Raw genomic sequence first — 17,288 nt, forward strand, 5'->3', positions numbered from 1 at the left:
GAATTCAGAGATTCATTTTTTTTAAACCGCTGGTCTAAAAACAGTTTTGTTTTAACAAGATGTAGAACATGTAGGACATTTTTAAATGCAAGTGATGGTGCTGAATTATGGGAAGGAGTGAGGAGAAGCCATTTGTGTGCGGGGTCAGGCTGACGTCAACCCTGGGGGTCAGGCACTGCCTGGCGCCTGCATGGTGGGGAGGGGCAGCGCGTTTCCATATAAGACACTGTGCCTTATGTGAAGGCCTGCAGCTGAGAATGGGGGTGGCTTGTTGGAGGAACAGGAAGCAGGCAGAGCTCATGTGACTGGCTGGCGGGTGGATGGTTGAATGGAGGAGGTGGACGAGGGCCGGGTCACTAGGGGTCCCTGCAGGGCTCGGGGGCGTCTTGGGGAAACTGGGAAGGCATGCTCGGAGGCTGCGAGCAGCTGGGTCGTGTGACGGGAACCTGGGTGGAGAAGGAGCCCTGGAGGAGGAGAAGCAGGCAGAGGCAGAGCACGTCAAGGGAGATGCTGTGAGGGCTGCGGTCTAGGACAGCAGCACAGAAACAGGGCAGCTGAAGGGTTCGGGTGTCCTCTGGAGGTAAATTCCATGTAGGAGCTCAGTGCTGTTGGAGGGAGTCTGCATTAAAACTGGATTTCACTCGAGAGTATGATTTAAAACATCAGGGTGTTAGAACTCAGTTGGTTTACAGAAAAATTTGGAACTGAACTGAGATTCCCACCTGCAGTGAATTAAGAAATGAGAGTAAATAGAGACGCAGATTTTCCTGCCTGGATCGACTGGTTTTGGCACACGACAGAAGCTGGAGAGTAACTGAGCTGCTTCCTGAGCAGACGGGTCTGTCCTGTGGGATTTGTAGTTTGTGTTAGTTATGAAATGTGACTCGGTTCAAGTTACTGAATCGAAGGAGGAGGTCCTCACGTGAGGATCACTCGAAAATTGAGTGCGTTTGACAAATTCACACTTAGGTCTGCCACGTGGAAGTCCTGGGAGAAAGACAGGCGGGCTTTCCCTGCCCTTTAGCAGGCTCCTTGAGCATGAGCCTTCTGAGCCGTCATCCGGGTCAGTAGGGATGTGCTTCCTCTCAGTACGGGACACAGGATGCAGTTACTGTACAGGGTGAGATGCCCTCGTAAGTTCTGTAGGTTCCAGAAAGGCAGGAGGATTTTCCTGCTTTGTCACTGATAGGTCAGTCCCTGATGATTTCTTTTTGATTTTTTAGAACATGTATTTTATTTGTTTATTTTGTGGGGGAGGTAATTAGGTCTCTTCCTTTTTTAGTGGAGGGACTGGGACTGAACCTAGGGCCTCGTGCTTGCCGAGCACACGCTCTGCCACCGAGCTGTCCCCCCGACCCCCACCCCAGTCCCTGACGGGTATTAAAGCTGCCTGACACACAGTAGGTGCTCAGGAAGTGCTGTTTCTGGGTCCTTGTAATTTGAATCGCCCAGTAAGGGCAGATTATTTGACGTTACTCCTTCTGATGGTTAAAGACAGCAGTAAGGAAATAGAAGGTCCTGTCTGGACTTGGCGAAGTTCGTCTCTGGAAATTGATGTTTAAATGGAAAAAACTGAAGTGTTTTGTTGAAGTCGTTTTAGCTAGGTTACCCGTATTGAGATAAAATAGTTTAGAATTTCTCAAAGCAGCTGAAAATTAAGGAAATAATTGCCGTGTTTATTTTGTAGCCATCGTTTGGTTATTTTATTAGATCACCAGAGAAGAGGGAACCTGTTGCTCTAATAAGAGAATCAGACACACCAAGAAGTAACTTGGAAAAAGGAACGGCTCTTCTGAACCAGGATCTGTCTTCAGGTACTGGAGTAAATGAAGTTCTCAGTGACCTTTTGTAAATCTGTAAGTTAGTGGTTGTGTGATCATGTTCTCTATGAGGAAAAGTATATATAATACTGAATTTTTTCAGTATTAGTTATAGATATGATTTTTATATAACCCCATGTTGCCTGTTCAATCTAAAGTAGAAACATGTCAGCCAGAATGCACCTAAACCCTTTTGTAAAAAAACAGTACATGATACATAATTTGTTCAAGCAGTCTGGTTGACTTTGGCCTATTAAACTACTGAGTTAATGAATTACAGCTGTTTGTTGTCTAGGTAGACTTTTAGAGAGGATTTTGAGATTCGGATTTTGATTATCCACAGGTATGTGTCTGTGATGAATATTTAAAGCCAGACTTTCCCGGTTAGCAGCTGCTTTTCACTAGTACGGTGCCTGGTGCTACACTTTACAAAACTGTACAAGATGTGCTTTCATCCTCAGAGAGCCCGCATTCCAACAGGGGAGTTGGGACAGAGAGGTTCTTTATATAATTAATTTCCCACTGTTATAAAGAGGTACTCTCTTTTTAATTCAGTTTGTATATTAGTGAAATGTTTCAAGCTGACAAGTGTTAAATGAATCTGTCAGTATTTTGCAAGGGAGATATTAAAATTCAGTCTTCTTCAAGTTTAGACTTTGAAGAATGGACCGAAATTGGTGACATACATTTAAAGTTTTTGTGAGGATGACTGACGTTTGAGGTACAAAGGTGTCTTCCTGGCAGCTCTGTTCAGTGGTCTGTATCCGTGGATTGTTTCTGGGAGGCAGTGTGTAGATGTTAAGTTGAATATTGTGTGTTTTCTACAGATGTAAATGCACAACTGAGTGAAGGATCAGTGACACTTCAGGCTGAAGAACTGGAAAGTGTTTCACAAGTGGATGAAAATGACACGACACTGACTGCCAGTAAAGGCCAAACAGAGGTATCGTAAGCTTTTCACGAAGGAAAGCTAAAAGCACGGGGTCGTTGTTCTTGTATAAGATCAAGATAAGATCGCATGTAAAAATGCGTAACGTGGGTTTTTTACGCTTAGTTTTATTGTAAATATCCTTCATGTTTTAATCAGCATGTAACAACATACAGAAGAGCTTATTACACAGACTTAACAGTTGTCACAACTCAGATGCCCCTGTACGCCCCAGGTCAAGTCAGAGAGCGCTGCCAGCGGTGCAGAAACCAGTTCTTTGTCTCCTCGCTCCCCCGGGCACTGCTCGCTCCTGCCTGTCCTCTGACACTCAGTCAGTTTCACCCACTCTGAACTTTACGTACGAGAAGTCGTGTAGTATCGTGTATTTTTCTCTTTGACCTTTTCCACTTGTGTCTGCAGGATACAGCTGTGTGGAGTATGGTGGCTTGTTTCTGTCGTGCACGCTCTTCTGTGATGCGTCATCTGCAGCTGCTACGTCACTCTTCTGTTGAGGGACGCTTGGCGTCTGTCTAACGTGACTGTGACACTGTTAAAACACTGTCCTTTTGTGGTCTTGGAACCTGGAAGAAACATCCTCCCTTTTTTTCTCTCAAAGTGTATCCTGGCCCTTCTTGTCTCTTTGAATTTCCATGTGTTTTACAACCAGATTGCTCCCTTCCACTACCAGCCACAGTAACGCTGCTGGCTTTTATTTGAGATTGCGTTTAATCCATGGGACCGTAAAATTAACTTCTTTATGACATTGAATCTTCTAATCCATGAAAGGTACCTCTCTCTGTTTTAGGTTCTAATTTCTCTCTGTATTTTATGACTTTTTGTGAAGAGATTTTTACACGTCATTTGTTACATTTATCCCTAAATTGTTGAAACAGCATTTTAATATTACCCTTCTTAACTTAGTTCTCCTTTTGTTGTGGCTAAACAGAAATACATGTTTTTTGATACAGTCACCTTATGTCCAGTAACCACGCTGACCTCACTGTTGTCTGAAGACTGGACTTGTCTGTAGACGCAGTTCCATCCTCAGAACCCTCCGAGGACACGGCCGTTTTGGTCCTCTCTCACTTTTACAGCTGTGTCTGGCCTTACTTGACTGCGTTGTAGGACGGTGTTGAATAGAAGTGATGTCGGATCTCCCTGACTCAGGGAGAGCTTTTCAGTATTCTGTCTTTAAATTTGAGGATGCTGTTGGTTTTCATCTGTCATTGGATTTTTAGGGTTCCCTTCTGCTTGTTGGCTGCGTCTGTTTTCAGCGTGTGGGGAGGGCAGCTCTTGCCCAGTGCGCCCTGGCAGCTGTCTGGGTGGGGGGTGAGTCACCCCCGTGGCTGTGACTGTGGGGCCGCTGTTGTCTGCGGGGGCCGGGGCCCGCTGTCCCTCGTAAGGGTCGCTGGGCTCATTGGATTCCGTGTGAGAATAATTTATTGAGAATTTTGCATCTGTGCTCATGAGTGGACAGCGCCCTTTCCTGTAATGTCCTTGTCTGGTATTGGCACCAGGGTTTTGCTGGTCTCACTTTTCCTGTTTTCTGGAAGAGTTTTTGTAAGATTGTACCATTTTTCTTTATATTTTGGTAGAATACATTGGTGATGTCGTCCGAGTCTGGAATTTTCTTTAGTAACTTTTAATGGCAGGTTCAGTTTCTTTAATAGTTGTAGGACTATTCCAGTGTGTACAATTTGTGTCAGTTTTAGGAAGTTGCAATTTTCTGGGAATTGTCGTTTTTAAAATCTAAGCTTGAGAGTGTACCTCTCTGACGCCGGCAGCCGTGCTCCGCGTGGTGGCTCACTGTGTTACAGGCGTCGCGTGTTACTCCCGATGCTGGCCGACCTGGCGCTGCATCCCGGGACTGGGCTCACCTCTGGGGGACTCTTTCTTCTCCCGGAGCTTGGCCCCACCGTTTTGTGCTCCTTTTTGAGCTCTCCAGTGCCACTAGGAGGTGGTTTTGGATGTGCTGCCCAGTCCTGGCTGCTCTCAGCGGGAGCTGGTGTGCATCCCTTTGCCTGCTCTTCCTGGAGGCAGATGTCTTGAGTTGCATTTGTAAATATTAGTGTATGTTGCTTTGCTGTCGGCCCCATGTGCTTCCTCCTCACATGTTGCTTGTAAACAATTCTGACATTGAGTGACATACTGAGAATTGGCCCTGCACTCACTGTGGCTCGCTGGTGACTCACCATCAGTATTTCAAGTTTCTGGTTTTAAATTAGTTTCCAATTGAGTTTTAGCATCTCTTTAACTCCCAAAGACTTTCTTAAGCAACTGATGCTCTGATTTTGTACGTAACCCCCTGCGCTGCACTCGAGTTGGCAGCAGCTGTCTTTTCTTGTTAGGGTGTTCGCGGCGCACCACTGAGTTCTTGCTGCTGTTAGTCTCCTGTGGTGCTTACCCAGGAAGATTGCACTGCTCTGTGCGGGTCTGTGCAGCTGAGGTCAGTGTGTCTGATGTGAATGTTCTCATTTCTAGGACACTTTCTTTGTGGACAGCAAGCCCCAGAGGCACAAGGGCAGCGGAGGCGACTCCGTACTGCGGGTCAGCACCATTGCTGCGGCCATTGCAGACGCGTCGGCAAGCGCTGACCCGTCCCAGCTCGCCGCCATGATCAGGGCACTTTCCAATAAAACCAGGGAGAAGACGTTTCAGGAGCATGACACGTGGAAGGGCTGTCCCACCAAGTCTGGTTTCTTACCCAGGGAGTTGGAAAGAAGTGGTGGGTCCAGCACCCTCGATATGGAGAAATACCTTAGGAAGACGGAAGTCAGTGGATGTGAAGGTGGCCTGGAGACTCTTTCAAGAGCGGGTGTGTCTGACATATGGGATTTATCTTTGCCCAGAGAACGGACTCCACACGACATCCGTGCAGTGGACGGGGGTGCTGCTGGCGCAAGTGTGTGGGGGCTGGAGGCAAACACAGCAGCTGCTTTCTGTGGTGGAAACCGAGGGGACGAGAGCCAGATGTCACTAAGGACAGTTGAGGCCATGAGCTCCGTTCTTACAAGTACAGGGGAGCGTGGGGGTGTAGGTGCCCATGTGAAGACACGATCCGCTGACTGCAGGTCACCAGGTACTGGGGACGGTGAGAGGGTCGCCTTGGGGCCCGTCCCCACGTCCAGCAGTTACTCACTGGTCAGGAGCCCCAGGGTGGCGTCCCTGTGGCTGTCTGAGGAGCGCAAAGACTCACGCAGAGGTGGACAGGAGCCCACGCAGCGCGAGTGTGGCAGTGAGATGAGCACCGGCGGGAAGCACGCGGCCTGTGGAAACCCCTACCTCGTCTCTCCTGGGCGCGTCACCTCACCTGGACACGTCGGTAAGGGTCAGAGTAGCCGGCTGCGCTCACAGACTTACACCGAGTGGGGTTTCTCTGTTCTCACTGGAAAATGTGCCTTTCTGATAGGTGTGCAGAACCCGCCTCCTGAGCATGGTGGGCGTGGCTCTGAGGACGACCAGGACAGCTTCAGGCCTTCCACTTCTCCGCTGAGTCATTCTTCCCCTGGTGAAGCTTCTGGGACAAGTGTATCAGGGTAGGTGCAAATACATGCTCAGTGTGGGGAAATTGGAAAGAAAGAAAAACTGAAAGGAACGAAACCAAACGGCAGAGTATGTGGGGTGGTGCAGTTTCCTGCCCGCCGAGACTGCGCTTGCCTCGAGGAGAAGCCCGGGTCCTCTGGCCCCACGACGGGACGGACTGACAGAACGCAGTGTGTGTGTGAAACACGGGGGAGTCTCTGTTTGTTGCTTTCTAGTCTTTTTTTCCCTAATATATCATGACCATCTGTCTAAGTCAGTGGATAGCTTTCAACGGCAGGACTTGAAGTGGCTGCGTAGTGGTTTCCATTGCCTGCTTCTCCTGTTCGATATTTAAGATTGCCTGCTTTACTGTCGATAGTGATACATGCTCTGTCCTTTCGGTGAAGTGTGTACAGTTAGCATTAATTTTTCCCCTTAGGGTTAACTTCCAGATGGAGACTCTGTGAGTCAGGGGGCTTGGATGTGCATTCTTAATTGCTGCGCCATTCTGTGCCCAGCGTATTCACAGACGGCACCCTGCCGGTGCCGGGACCACCCCCACTTCTTTGCACTTGTACGCCGGTTCCTTTTCTGTCTTCGCTCTTGGAGCTCAGGAGTTGTCGAATGCCCTACTCACTGCTCTATGTCGAGAATGCAGTGAATTTTTGCTGAGTGAACAGCTGACATGGTTATGTGATTGTGTGTGGAGTTTATTAATGAAACTGCTATGACTTTCAGTAGTTTACCAGATTTACCAGACGACCTCATTTAACAGGCATGTCATTTACAGTCTTGGACAGTTAAGGGTAAGAAGACTGAATCCGGGATTGGCATACGTGGCGGCTAGGACAGGAGGGGTGTTGGGGGCAGCGGGGTACGAGCAGGGGGCGCTTCCTGCCGGTGCAGACGGTGCTGAGTGAAGGGGCGGGCAGGTCTCAGGTGTCCTCTCTTCCAGGTATGCTCTGGAGTCTTTCGCTGCAGCAGCCCATCCTCAGAAGCCCGCCTGTGAGAGGGAGTCGTCCCAGCTGACGTGCCCACAGGCCAGTGTGACCAGGCTGACGTACGTGTCGGAACCAGAGAGGAGCACCTGTCCCTCCATGGCCTCAGAGCGGGGCCTTGAGGGCCACAAGGTGGGAACACTTGTGTTATTTCTTTAGTTGGGCTTCTGGCGCTGAAGTCTTACTGGTGTAGGACTCAAACTCGGCCTGTCTAATCCCTGTTGCTGTGTTTTACCTGTGTTGCTGTTTTACACGTGTGCGCACACACACACAGCCACTCATGCTGCGTGGGCACTACAAGGACAAGTGCTTTAGTCTCTGCCCTCAAGGAGCCGTCAGTCTGGTGGAGGACATGCCAGACATGCTGTAGGTTCTGGCAGATGGTCTGACCAGGCGACATGTCCAGCACAGCTTTATGAGGGGCCTGTTTGGAATTAGTGGAGACGGGGAGACGGGGAATGACGATGTACGTGCCGCGTGTGTGGGACCCCGAGGAGTCTGGATGGCTGCAGTGACTCGTGTCTGGGAGAAGGGAGGGGCTGTGTCACCGAGCCATCAGTGTGAATTTGGGAGTGTGAAGGCTCTGAAGCAGGACGCAGACATGATCTGTGTTAATGTTTCGGAAGCTCGTGGCCATGGAGGGGCACTGACGGCCGGTTAGAGCCAGGCAGGTGTGGCCCCAGGCTGCCAGAGCCAGGGAGGCAAGAGACAGCCAGGCTGAGACCAAGTGGTGGCCGTGGCAGCAGGAGGGAAGCAGAGAGCCCTGGGAGAGCTTGTGGGAGAAGCTGGAGTGCTCCCGCCTGGGGTGCTGCGTGGCTTGACAGTGTGCAGCGCGGACTGAGCTGCATGTGGCTGGTGGGCTTGCAGGGAGGCCCCCTCTGCTGCGCTGTCACTGTGCTAAATCGGTCCCCCAAAGTGACTGAACTCAGGTACTTGTTTCTGGCCCGTAGATGGGTAATGCCTCCTTTTCAGTCTCCTTGTAATTGTTTCTACAGAACAATGAATGCAGACTCTCTAACTTTTAATCCTGCGTTTCACAGCTGCAGAGCTACCTTTCTGTGTATGAGCCAGCTTTTTTCCAGAGCAGTAATGTCATCTAGAGCTGTGTTGTTTTACCTTCTATGAGATGGTTTGAGTTTGTAACATTCAGTTTATCTGTGGATGGTTTCTAAGCTTTTTTGTCCCACAGAGTGACGTCACCAATGAGCTGAGCACCACGATCGTCCAGTGCAGTCCAGTTCCATCGGAGGCACAGGCCGAGGACGTGTTGAGGGAAGACAGTCTGTTTCAAAGTAGAGGAAAAAGGGCTTTGCCGTACATTATCCAGAAGAACGTGGATACGGGGAAGGTGACTGAAACTACTTCTCTGAGCAGCAACCCTGAAGATGTAAAACCTAACTTGAGGTGGAGTGGAGAGCTGGCCTCCAAAAGTGAGGACCGATCAGAAACCAGCGCAGTAGGTTTGACCTCAGACCCCAGTGAATCGGACCAGAGCAGCCTGGCACGGCTGAGCAGCTCAGGCCCCAGCCTCCCGGCCGTGCCGGCGGTGCCGCGCCTCCCCACGCCATGCCAGGGATCTGTGGACCGAGGTGAAGGCATTGCTTCTGAAGGTACATCAGCCACTGGCAGTGCACTCAGTTGCCGGGGGCCTCACCAGGTGGCCTCTGGAGACCAGTGCGGCCCCATCCCCTGCACCGTGGCGCTCGCTTCTGCTCCTGAGATGCACAGCATGCCCCTCCCGGTCCCCACGGCTCCGGCGCAAAGTCCTTCGACCGCAGCTCCCTGTGCCCAGCAGTGTCTGGATGCCCTGCCTTCAGCTGGGACAGCTGCTCCACCCTGGGGCGGGGCTGCCAGCACTGTGGCCTGTGGCTCCTCGGGGAGCTGTCCTCACTGTGCGCCCCCGGGAGAGCGCATTCCGAACCCCATCTGTCTCGGACGAGATACCGGCTCGGGATTCATGGGGACCTCTTCCCTTTGTCACCCGTGTTCCAGCACCTTCAGCCAGAACCTTCTGAGCACAGCGAAACCTTTTCCTGTGCGGTCTGTCGGTCCACGCTGTGGAGTTGGCCTGTGGGATTCAGGAGTGATGTCAGGGTTCGGTAAGGTGTTTTTTTTCTCTTTCCTGCTGTTTAAAAATGGAGTTTTCTCAATTGGGGCCATAAAACTAGTTTGTTTCTAGGGGATGCTGATTGGCCTGAATTTCTTGTAAGTTTTTCTCTTTATCCTGAATTTGGAACATAGACCATAATATACTTCTGTGCAAGCGTCCCTGAGTGGCCTTTAGAAAAACCTAAAAACTTAGCAAGTGGAACTCTCAGTGCCTCTGTCTTTCTGTTTCTCTCTGGACTTGGATTTCTGTTGTTATTTCAAGTAGGAAGCGTCTGTTTAGGATCACCTCTCTGAAGGAGCGAGTCTCCTGCTGGCTCTGAGTGCCCGGGGTTAACCTGGGCTAGTGAGAGACGGCACCCCTGCCCCCCAGCGTCTTGCCCTTTTCCTTCTGGAGGCGACTGCGGCGTGAATTTCCCGTGTGAGGGTGGGGAGGCACTTGGCACCGTATGGAAAGTATAAGTCACAGCCTCTGTCCCTTCTTACCGGGTTAGGTGGTGGCTTGTGATTACAGAAGAGAAAAGGGGCGGTCACTGATAGGCAGTGACACTAAGAGCTGATTAGCTGCGCTTTGTTGGATTTGATCAGTTTTAACTGTTTTTCCTCATGGGCTGGATGCGGCCGAGAGAGGACACCGACCTGCCCACGCGGAGCTCACCCACCGCTCAGGAGCCCTGCAGGGAGTTGGGCACTGGACCACGGAGCCTGGGTCCGGGCGGCCATCTCTGCGGTAGCTCCGCGTGGCCAGCTCCGCTTCTGCTTGCGCGCTGGACGTGGGCTTGACTCTGCTCTCCCCACCCCCCAGGCCGAGCCAGGCTGCCGGAGGCGCTGGGCTTTCCTCACGCGTGCTGTGTGGGCATCGCCTCGCAGACCCTCCTCAGCGTCCTGAATCCCGGCGACCGCTGGCTCCAGGCCAGCGTCAGGGTTCTCAGCGTCAGTGTCGACGGGGAGAAGGTGAGCCCTGGATGTCCGTCTGCCTCCTCTGACTCGGCGGCGCGTCAACGCGTGCTGGGTTCTCCCTCCCTGCTGCTTGCCTTTGCGCCGGGAGCCTGTCCCTGCTCATCCCTTGCGCGGAGTCCTCCTGTGGTGGTTCCTGTGGTGTTAAGACGTGACCGCTGGGTGTTTCTCAGTTTCACCAGTTAGTATCATTAGTCATTGTATTTCATCATTACTCATTTATAAAGTCATGCAAATGTGCTTTTCGTGCATTTAAACCACTGACTGGAGCTCTGAGTTTCTGGTCTCTACTTGTTGGTTTTGTTAAATGTGGTTGAATATAAGTTACTGTCATTTGTCCAAAAAAAGCGAAAAAGAAACAAGTTGTTCTTAGGACCTTGCCTTCATTTAGTAAGCGAAGTCTGTGAGTAGTTTATCTGATGGTGCTCTTATGTGATCTTTTGAAATACCTGGATACACAGTTCTAACCTGTTAGCAAGGGTCTCACATGGTCAGTTACAGCCACTGAAGCTCTCGACTCTGGGTCTCTGTTCCCAGTTACAGCGACCGTTTGCATGTGGTGAGCAGGGAGGGCGGCCCCTTGCAGACCAACCTCGGTAGAGGGGTTTGCTCTCCTGTCTTACTGGAGATACCCGTGCTTTACCTGGTGAAGTAAGGCTGCTCTCCCTGCCCCTCTCCCAGCCCTTCCCTCTGATTCTGAGCTTAGAGGAAAAGCAGGTGATTGGAGGAAGGGTTGAGGTGGAAGGAGGGGAGATTGGAGTCCTTCTTAGGAGCATGTAGATGTGATGTCAGCCCTGGAAGTGGGTGTGGAAAAGAAGGTCCCCGTTTACAGTGAGGGAGGGAGCTGGATTGAGTTGTGATCGCAGACCTGGAGGCCTTAGGAGAGGAACCTTGGAGATCAGTGTAACCCCTACATCACACAGCATCTTAGAGGTCAGGTCCTCGGGGGTGTCCAGAGCCAGGAAGTGGGGCCCGGGTGGCTGTCCGGGGCTGAGGTGTGGGACCTGGGGGGTAGGTCCCAGGTCGATGTCTGAGGCCAGGGGGTGGGCCTGGAGGGCTGTCCGGGGCCGGGGGGCGGGACGGGACTGGACGGGTGGGACCCCGGGGGGGTAGCAAGGTGCTGCTGTTTTCAAGGAAAGTGAGGTATAGGCAACTTGTTTTCAAAAGTCTTCCCAATTTTGACTAACTGTGCATCTGCAGACGATGAGTTACAAGGCCTGGGTATTTTTGAAGAGGTGATAAACATCTAGACTGGGTAATTTGAGTGACGGGGAATCTTAAAGTGGTTGGTTCTGCTTTTTTAATTTTCAGTGTGAAGTTGCTTCTTAATGGACCGTGTGGCTCTTTTGTTTTTTTAGGTGGATCTTTCAGCATATCCTTGCTTAGTCTTCAAGAATCAAGTCATCATAAGACCTCAGTCCACAGAAGAGATAAAGGTGCTCTTCATGCCTTCCCGTCCTGGGATCTTCAGGTGCATATTCAGTGTTGCTTCCTGGCCGTTTTCAGCAGACGCGGAGGCAATCGTACAGGCGGAAGCCTTGGCGAGCAGGGTCGTTCTCACCGCCGTTGCCGAGACCCCCGTGATTGAGGTGACTGTTAGCAGATCTTTGTCATACCTGGCATTTCAGTGAGGCTGTTAGCCTTGGAAGTAATATTTGGGAAAAATGAATTTGTGGGCGAATGTACCAGGAAGTGACAGGCAAGCTGAACATTGGCTCTTCCTGTCTTACTCCACGATTGTGAATTGCTTCTGTTGTTTTACAGAAGCACAGATACACTTGCTGAGGTGTTTGTAAGCAAAGTATAGCAAACCCTGTCCCCGCGCTGGTTTCCACCGTGTAACGTGATGATCCGCATTCACGTTCTCCTCTCCTCTGCACCTGAAGACTGTTTGCTCGTTGAAGTTTCTCTTCTTTTCTTCTCATACGTGTTTTTATTGAAGTATAATCAGTTTAAATGTTGCATCAATTTCTGGTGTGCAGCACAATGCTTCAGTCATATAGGAACATACATCTATTTGTTTTCATATTCTTTTTCACCATAAGTTACCATAAGATACTGAATATAGTTCTCTGTGCTGTACAGTATGAACTTGTTATTTATTTTATAGAAGTTTCTCTTCTTTCTGAAAGTGAAAGAAATTAGGTCTTGCCTAGGGTGGGTAATGAAGCACATGTTGGATCTGTGCCCCTTTAGGACAGTGGAATAACACCAGGGTTTTAAATGCACCCCAGTGCCTGGCCTGGGGAGGATGTGGCTGGTATCAGTAGCCGTCACAGCTCACCAGGGGTTGCAGATTGTCTTGGTTGTGAGTGGAATCGGAATGGAACGTGGCGCCAGATGAGGGAGTGTGAGGGACAGGAGGGCACAGCATGGGAGGAGCGGGGCAGCGGGGAGGCCACTGACCGTGACGCAGTGTAACCTCACCGATGTGCTCCAAGCTGCTGCTGCGTGGCTGTCTCACTCCACAGAGCTCTAGCTGTCACTGTGTCTGGAGGTGCAGTGTAGGGATGAGGGTGGGCACCTCCCCCTGGGCCTGGATGAGCGCCTTCCGGGGCCTTGCCCTGATGCACGTGCCTCCCCGTCCTCCCCCTGGGCCTGGATGAGCGCCTTCCAGGGCCTTGCCCTGGTGTGCGTGCCTCCCCGTCCTCCCCTGGGCCTGGATGAGCGCCTTCCGGGGCCTTGCCCTGGTGCACATGCCTCTCCGTGTCCCCCCGGGAAGGAAGCACGTTTGTAGAGGGTCTCATGCTGTGAACACCAGTGATCTGTCCTTTGTGCGTAAGGGCCATTTGTGTGTCTTTCAGGCTGCTCTGTGGTGCTTGTGCCTGGTGAGGGTTTTCAGCTTTGGTGCTCCTGACGCTTCGGATGGGGGTGGTTTTTGCTGGGGGTGGGGGCTGTCTTGCGCCCTGTTGGGTGTTTGGTGGCACCCCTGGCTGCACCCACCAGCTGTCAGTCGTCTCTCCCCTCCCCAGCTGTGACTACCGAAGTGTGTCCAGCATGACGGGAGTCCTCCCACTTGAGAACCAGCGTTGTTAATCTTCTGCATTTCAGGGCATTCCACTGACTCGGCTTTTGAACCTGCCCTTAAGCCTCTTACATTTTTGTAGCAGGCCTGAAAACTAAGCAGTATTTGAGGTTGTCATATTTTGAGAGGCTCACATATGTCCTATTAAGTGGACTGGTCTGCTCGTTGGAATCACCTGACCAGCTTCACAAATAGCGATGCCTGTGTCCCAGCCCCAGAGATTGTGGTTTCACTGGTCTGAGGTGTCACTGGGGCTCTGAGTCCAGTGTACGATGAGCCTGGGAACCACTGTGTAGGGGCTGGTTCGGTGTCAGCCGGGCCGGTGAGAGCCTTCTCGAGGCGTGGACTCAGGAGAGACCGGACCTGACTGGGGAGCAGTGTTCCCCGGGAGACACGGAGGCTGCATCTGTACAACCGTCAGCTGCCTTCTGTAGCCTCACGCGGGAGCTGCCAGGTAGCGCCGTGCACGTAGTATTTTGTGGCACATGGGCTTTATGCTGGCCGGCTCTTGCCAAGCTACTAGTTTACTTCCCAGAGGACAGGCGTGAGTGTTCCTGGATGCTCTTTGTCATCGTTGGATGCTGACCTGTCTGCTTATGTCCTGGATGTGAAGTTCCTTGCTTTGATCTGCTGGCTCGGACTCCTACTAGTGACGCTGAGCATCTTTTCACGTGTCTGCTGGGCGTTCTGGCTGCTGCTTCCTACCTGCTCACGTTTCCTGCCCATTTTTCTCTTGTTTTTGGTGTCACTACCAGTTTTAGTAGGTGTTCCTTACATTCTGGAGTATGAACCGTCACTAGCAGTGATGCTCTGTGATGATTTTACCCCACTCCTTGGCTCTTCAGCTGTTTGGTTTTTTTCCCCCTACTTTGGTTGGGCTGAAATTTTACATAGAGTCAGGCAAGACCCTGTATCCTGCATATAAAACAAGGCTTATTTTTCCTTCTCCAAAAAAGTGTCCCTCGGGAGAGAGGAATCAGTTGCTTCATACTCACTTCTTAAGGGTAAGGAATTAGCTTTACCATTGACTTTACTTGAGTGGATGTTAGTTTGGGATGTTTCGAAAGGTCACTTGACCTAAAGGGGACTAAAATTTAACCAGATCCAGTGATTATTCCCGGTGGTTTGTAAATGTTAGATGTTACATAGCCTTTTCGACATCATTTTAAGAAACAGTATGGTGAGTGGCGAGGTGGGGAGATATTGACCATATGTGTACAGGGTAAAGAACACAGCTGCCCGTTTTTGGTGGAGCCATGATCAGTGAGCATCTCGTAGAGACTGGAGAAGTGCCGTGGACCCAGCCTGGATGCACCTGAAGACGGCTTACAGAGTGTCAGCTGGGGCGCCCTTCCAGGTGTGCTCTCGGGTGGCCGCGGGCCCCGTCCCCTCACCCCATGTTCCCTAGGCCTGCCTGCCTTCTCTGTCTGGTACCTGCAGCATTTGGCAGACAGGATGTCCCCTGGCTGTTGTTACTGTGCTCCTCTTGGCTCCCGGAGTGGAAGTTGCTCGGGTGGCGGGAAGTGTGTCTCTCGCTCCCTCACGGAGCTGTGCTTGGTGCGTAGGGGGCCCGTTAATTGTCGAGACACCCAGACCCTGGGGACGTTGTGTGGCGACCACAGCAGCGCCACTGGCGGTGCGTGGAGAGCGGTCCTGTGCGCTCCCATCACGGGCTGGGGAGTTGTTCCCTTGTTTCCTGTTGTTTCTGTGTGGGAAACGGACGTCAGCTGCCACTGTCCTGCTGACTGTCCCGCGGTCCTGCCATCCGACTGCCCTGTTGCAGTGACGTCTGTCAGTCCTTCCTCACTAGAGTTGGAGGGAAGAGCCGTTCACCTGCCGATTGACCAGAGAGTGGAAAGAATGCTGTTTCTAAATTTATGTAATTTTTTGAATATTGTGTTACATGTCAGAAGTGATGAACATAGTCAGTTAGCTATTTTATCCACATTGCTAAAGATTTAGGTAGTAAAGTTGGCCAGAAAGGCTTTCGGATCGCCTTTTCTGGGACTTAGATTGTTGTGCGTTTTAAAGTACATTTATAGCGCTGTTCCCCACTGTGGTCAGAACACGATTGTCCCGTCAAGGTGACGCTTCTTGTGTGTAATGGGAGCGGCTCCTCTGTGTCTCGAATGCGGGGCTCTCAAAGGTGCTGCTGGCTCGGGCCCATCCCTCTAGCTCTGAGCACCAGCGCTTCTGTTTGCTTCTGGCCTCTGACCGAGGTGTCTGTGCCCCCTTGTTGCCCAGGGCCTCCTGCCGCTCGGGCTCGCTGTGTGTTCAGGCCCCGGACCGTTACCTTCTCAGTGAGACGTTTCCTTCTTTAGTAACAGGTCTCTTTACCCCTGCTGTCTTAAAGGTATTTGGCTGATCTTAATACTGTCTGTCTGCTTTTCTTTTGTTTAGTAATTTCCTGGAATATCTGTTTCCATCTTTTTATTTTTCAGTCTTCAACCTCAATCATGTTATAGTGTCCCTTACATTTCCTGTTTTTTCCCACCTTTCTGGACTCCTACTGGACAGGTTAAATTTTTCTTTCCTCCTTCTTTTGCATCTGCATTAGTCTGGCAGCTACACATTTCTATTTCCCCCTCCTTTTTTGTTTCAAATTGGTTACTCAGGTATAAAATTAGTAGCGTCACTCTATTCCCAAACAATGCAGGAAGCTTGAGTCATTTTGTCTTTGGTTAATATTTTAGTTCCAGATGGTTTTAATACCCCAACTTTGAGCTTTAGCAGGCTGACGAAGTTACATTTTTTTTTTTTGCTCACCTTTGCTTCCGAAATCTTCTGCATTTCCCTCTAAACAGACTCTCATGTAGATTTAAAATGTCCTTGTTTTATAACTCACTTCAGATTATCTCCAGTTCTTTGCTGGTTCTGCTGCTTTGCTGTGCTGGGTCTCCCTGGTTATTTTCTTCATGTGGTTAATTTTTTAATTGTTACTTAAAAATTTTTAATATCCATTCACATCCACAGAGGCTACTTTTTGCTCTGGAAATCCCGTGTGTCTGGGTGTTACGAAGTGTCCCTGGGGAGCACTTTGCATAGATGGTGGGGCGTGAAGGTTGCAGTGAGGTTGGACCCCACCTGGTGGCGCAGGCCTTGGTTCCACTTTCTGGTAAATCATCTTGCAGTTCCGGGCAGCTTTCCCTGTTGTCTCTTCAAACATGCAGTTTTCCCAGCTCCCTTTCCATGAAAGAGCACCTCTGAATCTCTGCATGTTTTGCAGGGAGTTCAGACTCATGCAGCCTTGCCTTGCCCACATGTTAACATGTCAGAACTCCACATCCTGGTCTCCCTGGAGGTGACTGGACCTCAGACCATGGGCCACCATGGATGTCAGCTCCCATTTGCTGGTTTGCTTTTGAGTTCCCTTTGTTTTATGTTGGGCTAGGCCAGAAGCACTGATGTGCGTGTGTAAAATAGTATCCGCACTTCTCCATGTGGGGGCTGAGGCTGTGTGTTGTTGGTCTCCCATGTTTAAGGAGGTCGGACCATCATGGGGAGAGGCACTCTTTCTAAACTTAGGACCTGTCTGTTCTGATGTCTTTTTAGACGTTGTCAGTGTTGTCAGAAGTTTGGACTAAATCTGAAAAGGCCAGCATGTGTTCTGGAGGGACGTGAAGTCAACAGAGCTCAGAGAGGGAGGCTGTGTGCTTTGTGAAACCGTCCGCTTGTCTTAGGGTCTTACAGTCTTCAGAGTAACAGCAGCTGAGACATTGCTTTATTCTGTGGGGTGTTTGGGTGTATAGACTTCCTCAAAAAAGGAATTCAGCCTTTATTTTTGTAGAAAATATCAACTGTAAATAAAGTAGCTCAAGCAGTCTTAGGTGCGTTACCTTTGATGCTGACTTTTTGTTTGTGGCTGGAAACGGCAGTGATATGAACATAAGCTGGGATATTTATTAACATACTGCTTTTTATAAATTCCTCCT

At 50.6% G+C, this 17,288-nt stretch overlaps 1 protein-coding gene across 5 annotated transcripts in view; it reads left to right on the forward strand.

The window, feature by feature from the left end:
• Nucleotides 1-17,288, forward strand: part of CEP192 (centrosomal protein 192) — a 70,456-nt gene that overhangs the window by 23,591 nt on the left and 29,577 nt on the right. For all 5 annotated transcript variants that reach the window (XM_064481674.1, XM_031439253.2, XM_031439255.2 and 2 more), the window contains 8 exons: nucleotides 1,688-1,814; nucleotides 2,648-2,763; nucleotides 5,230-6,070; nucleotides 6,158-6,284; nucleotides 7,226-7,400; nucleotides 8,458-9,367; nucleotides 10,180-10,328; nucleotides 11,690-11,920. In XM_064481674.1, the coding sequence (XP_064337744.1) occupies nucleotides 1,688-1,814; nucleotides 2,648-2,763; nucleotides 5,230-6,070; nucleotides 6,158-6,284; nucleotides 7,226-7,400; nucleotides 8,458-9,367; nucleotides 10,180-10,328; nucleotides 11,690-11,920 (2,676 nt within the window). The remainder of the gene's footprint in view (nucleotides 1-1,687; nucleotides 1,815-2,647; nucleotides 2,764-5,229; nucleotides 6,071-6,157; nucleotides 6,285-7,225; nucleotides 7,401-8,457; nucleotides 9,368-10,179; nucleotides 10,329-11,689; nucleotides 11,921-17,288) is intronic.

This window comes from Camelus dromedarius, chromosome 32, assembly GCF_036321535.1.
Source record: "Camelus dromedarius isolate mCamDro1 chromosome 32, mCamDro1.pat, whole genome shotgun sequence".
NCBI classification, from domain to species: domain Eukaryota; kingdom Metazoa; phylum Chordata; class Mammalia; order Artiodactyla; family Camelidae; genus Camelus; species Camelus dromedarius.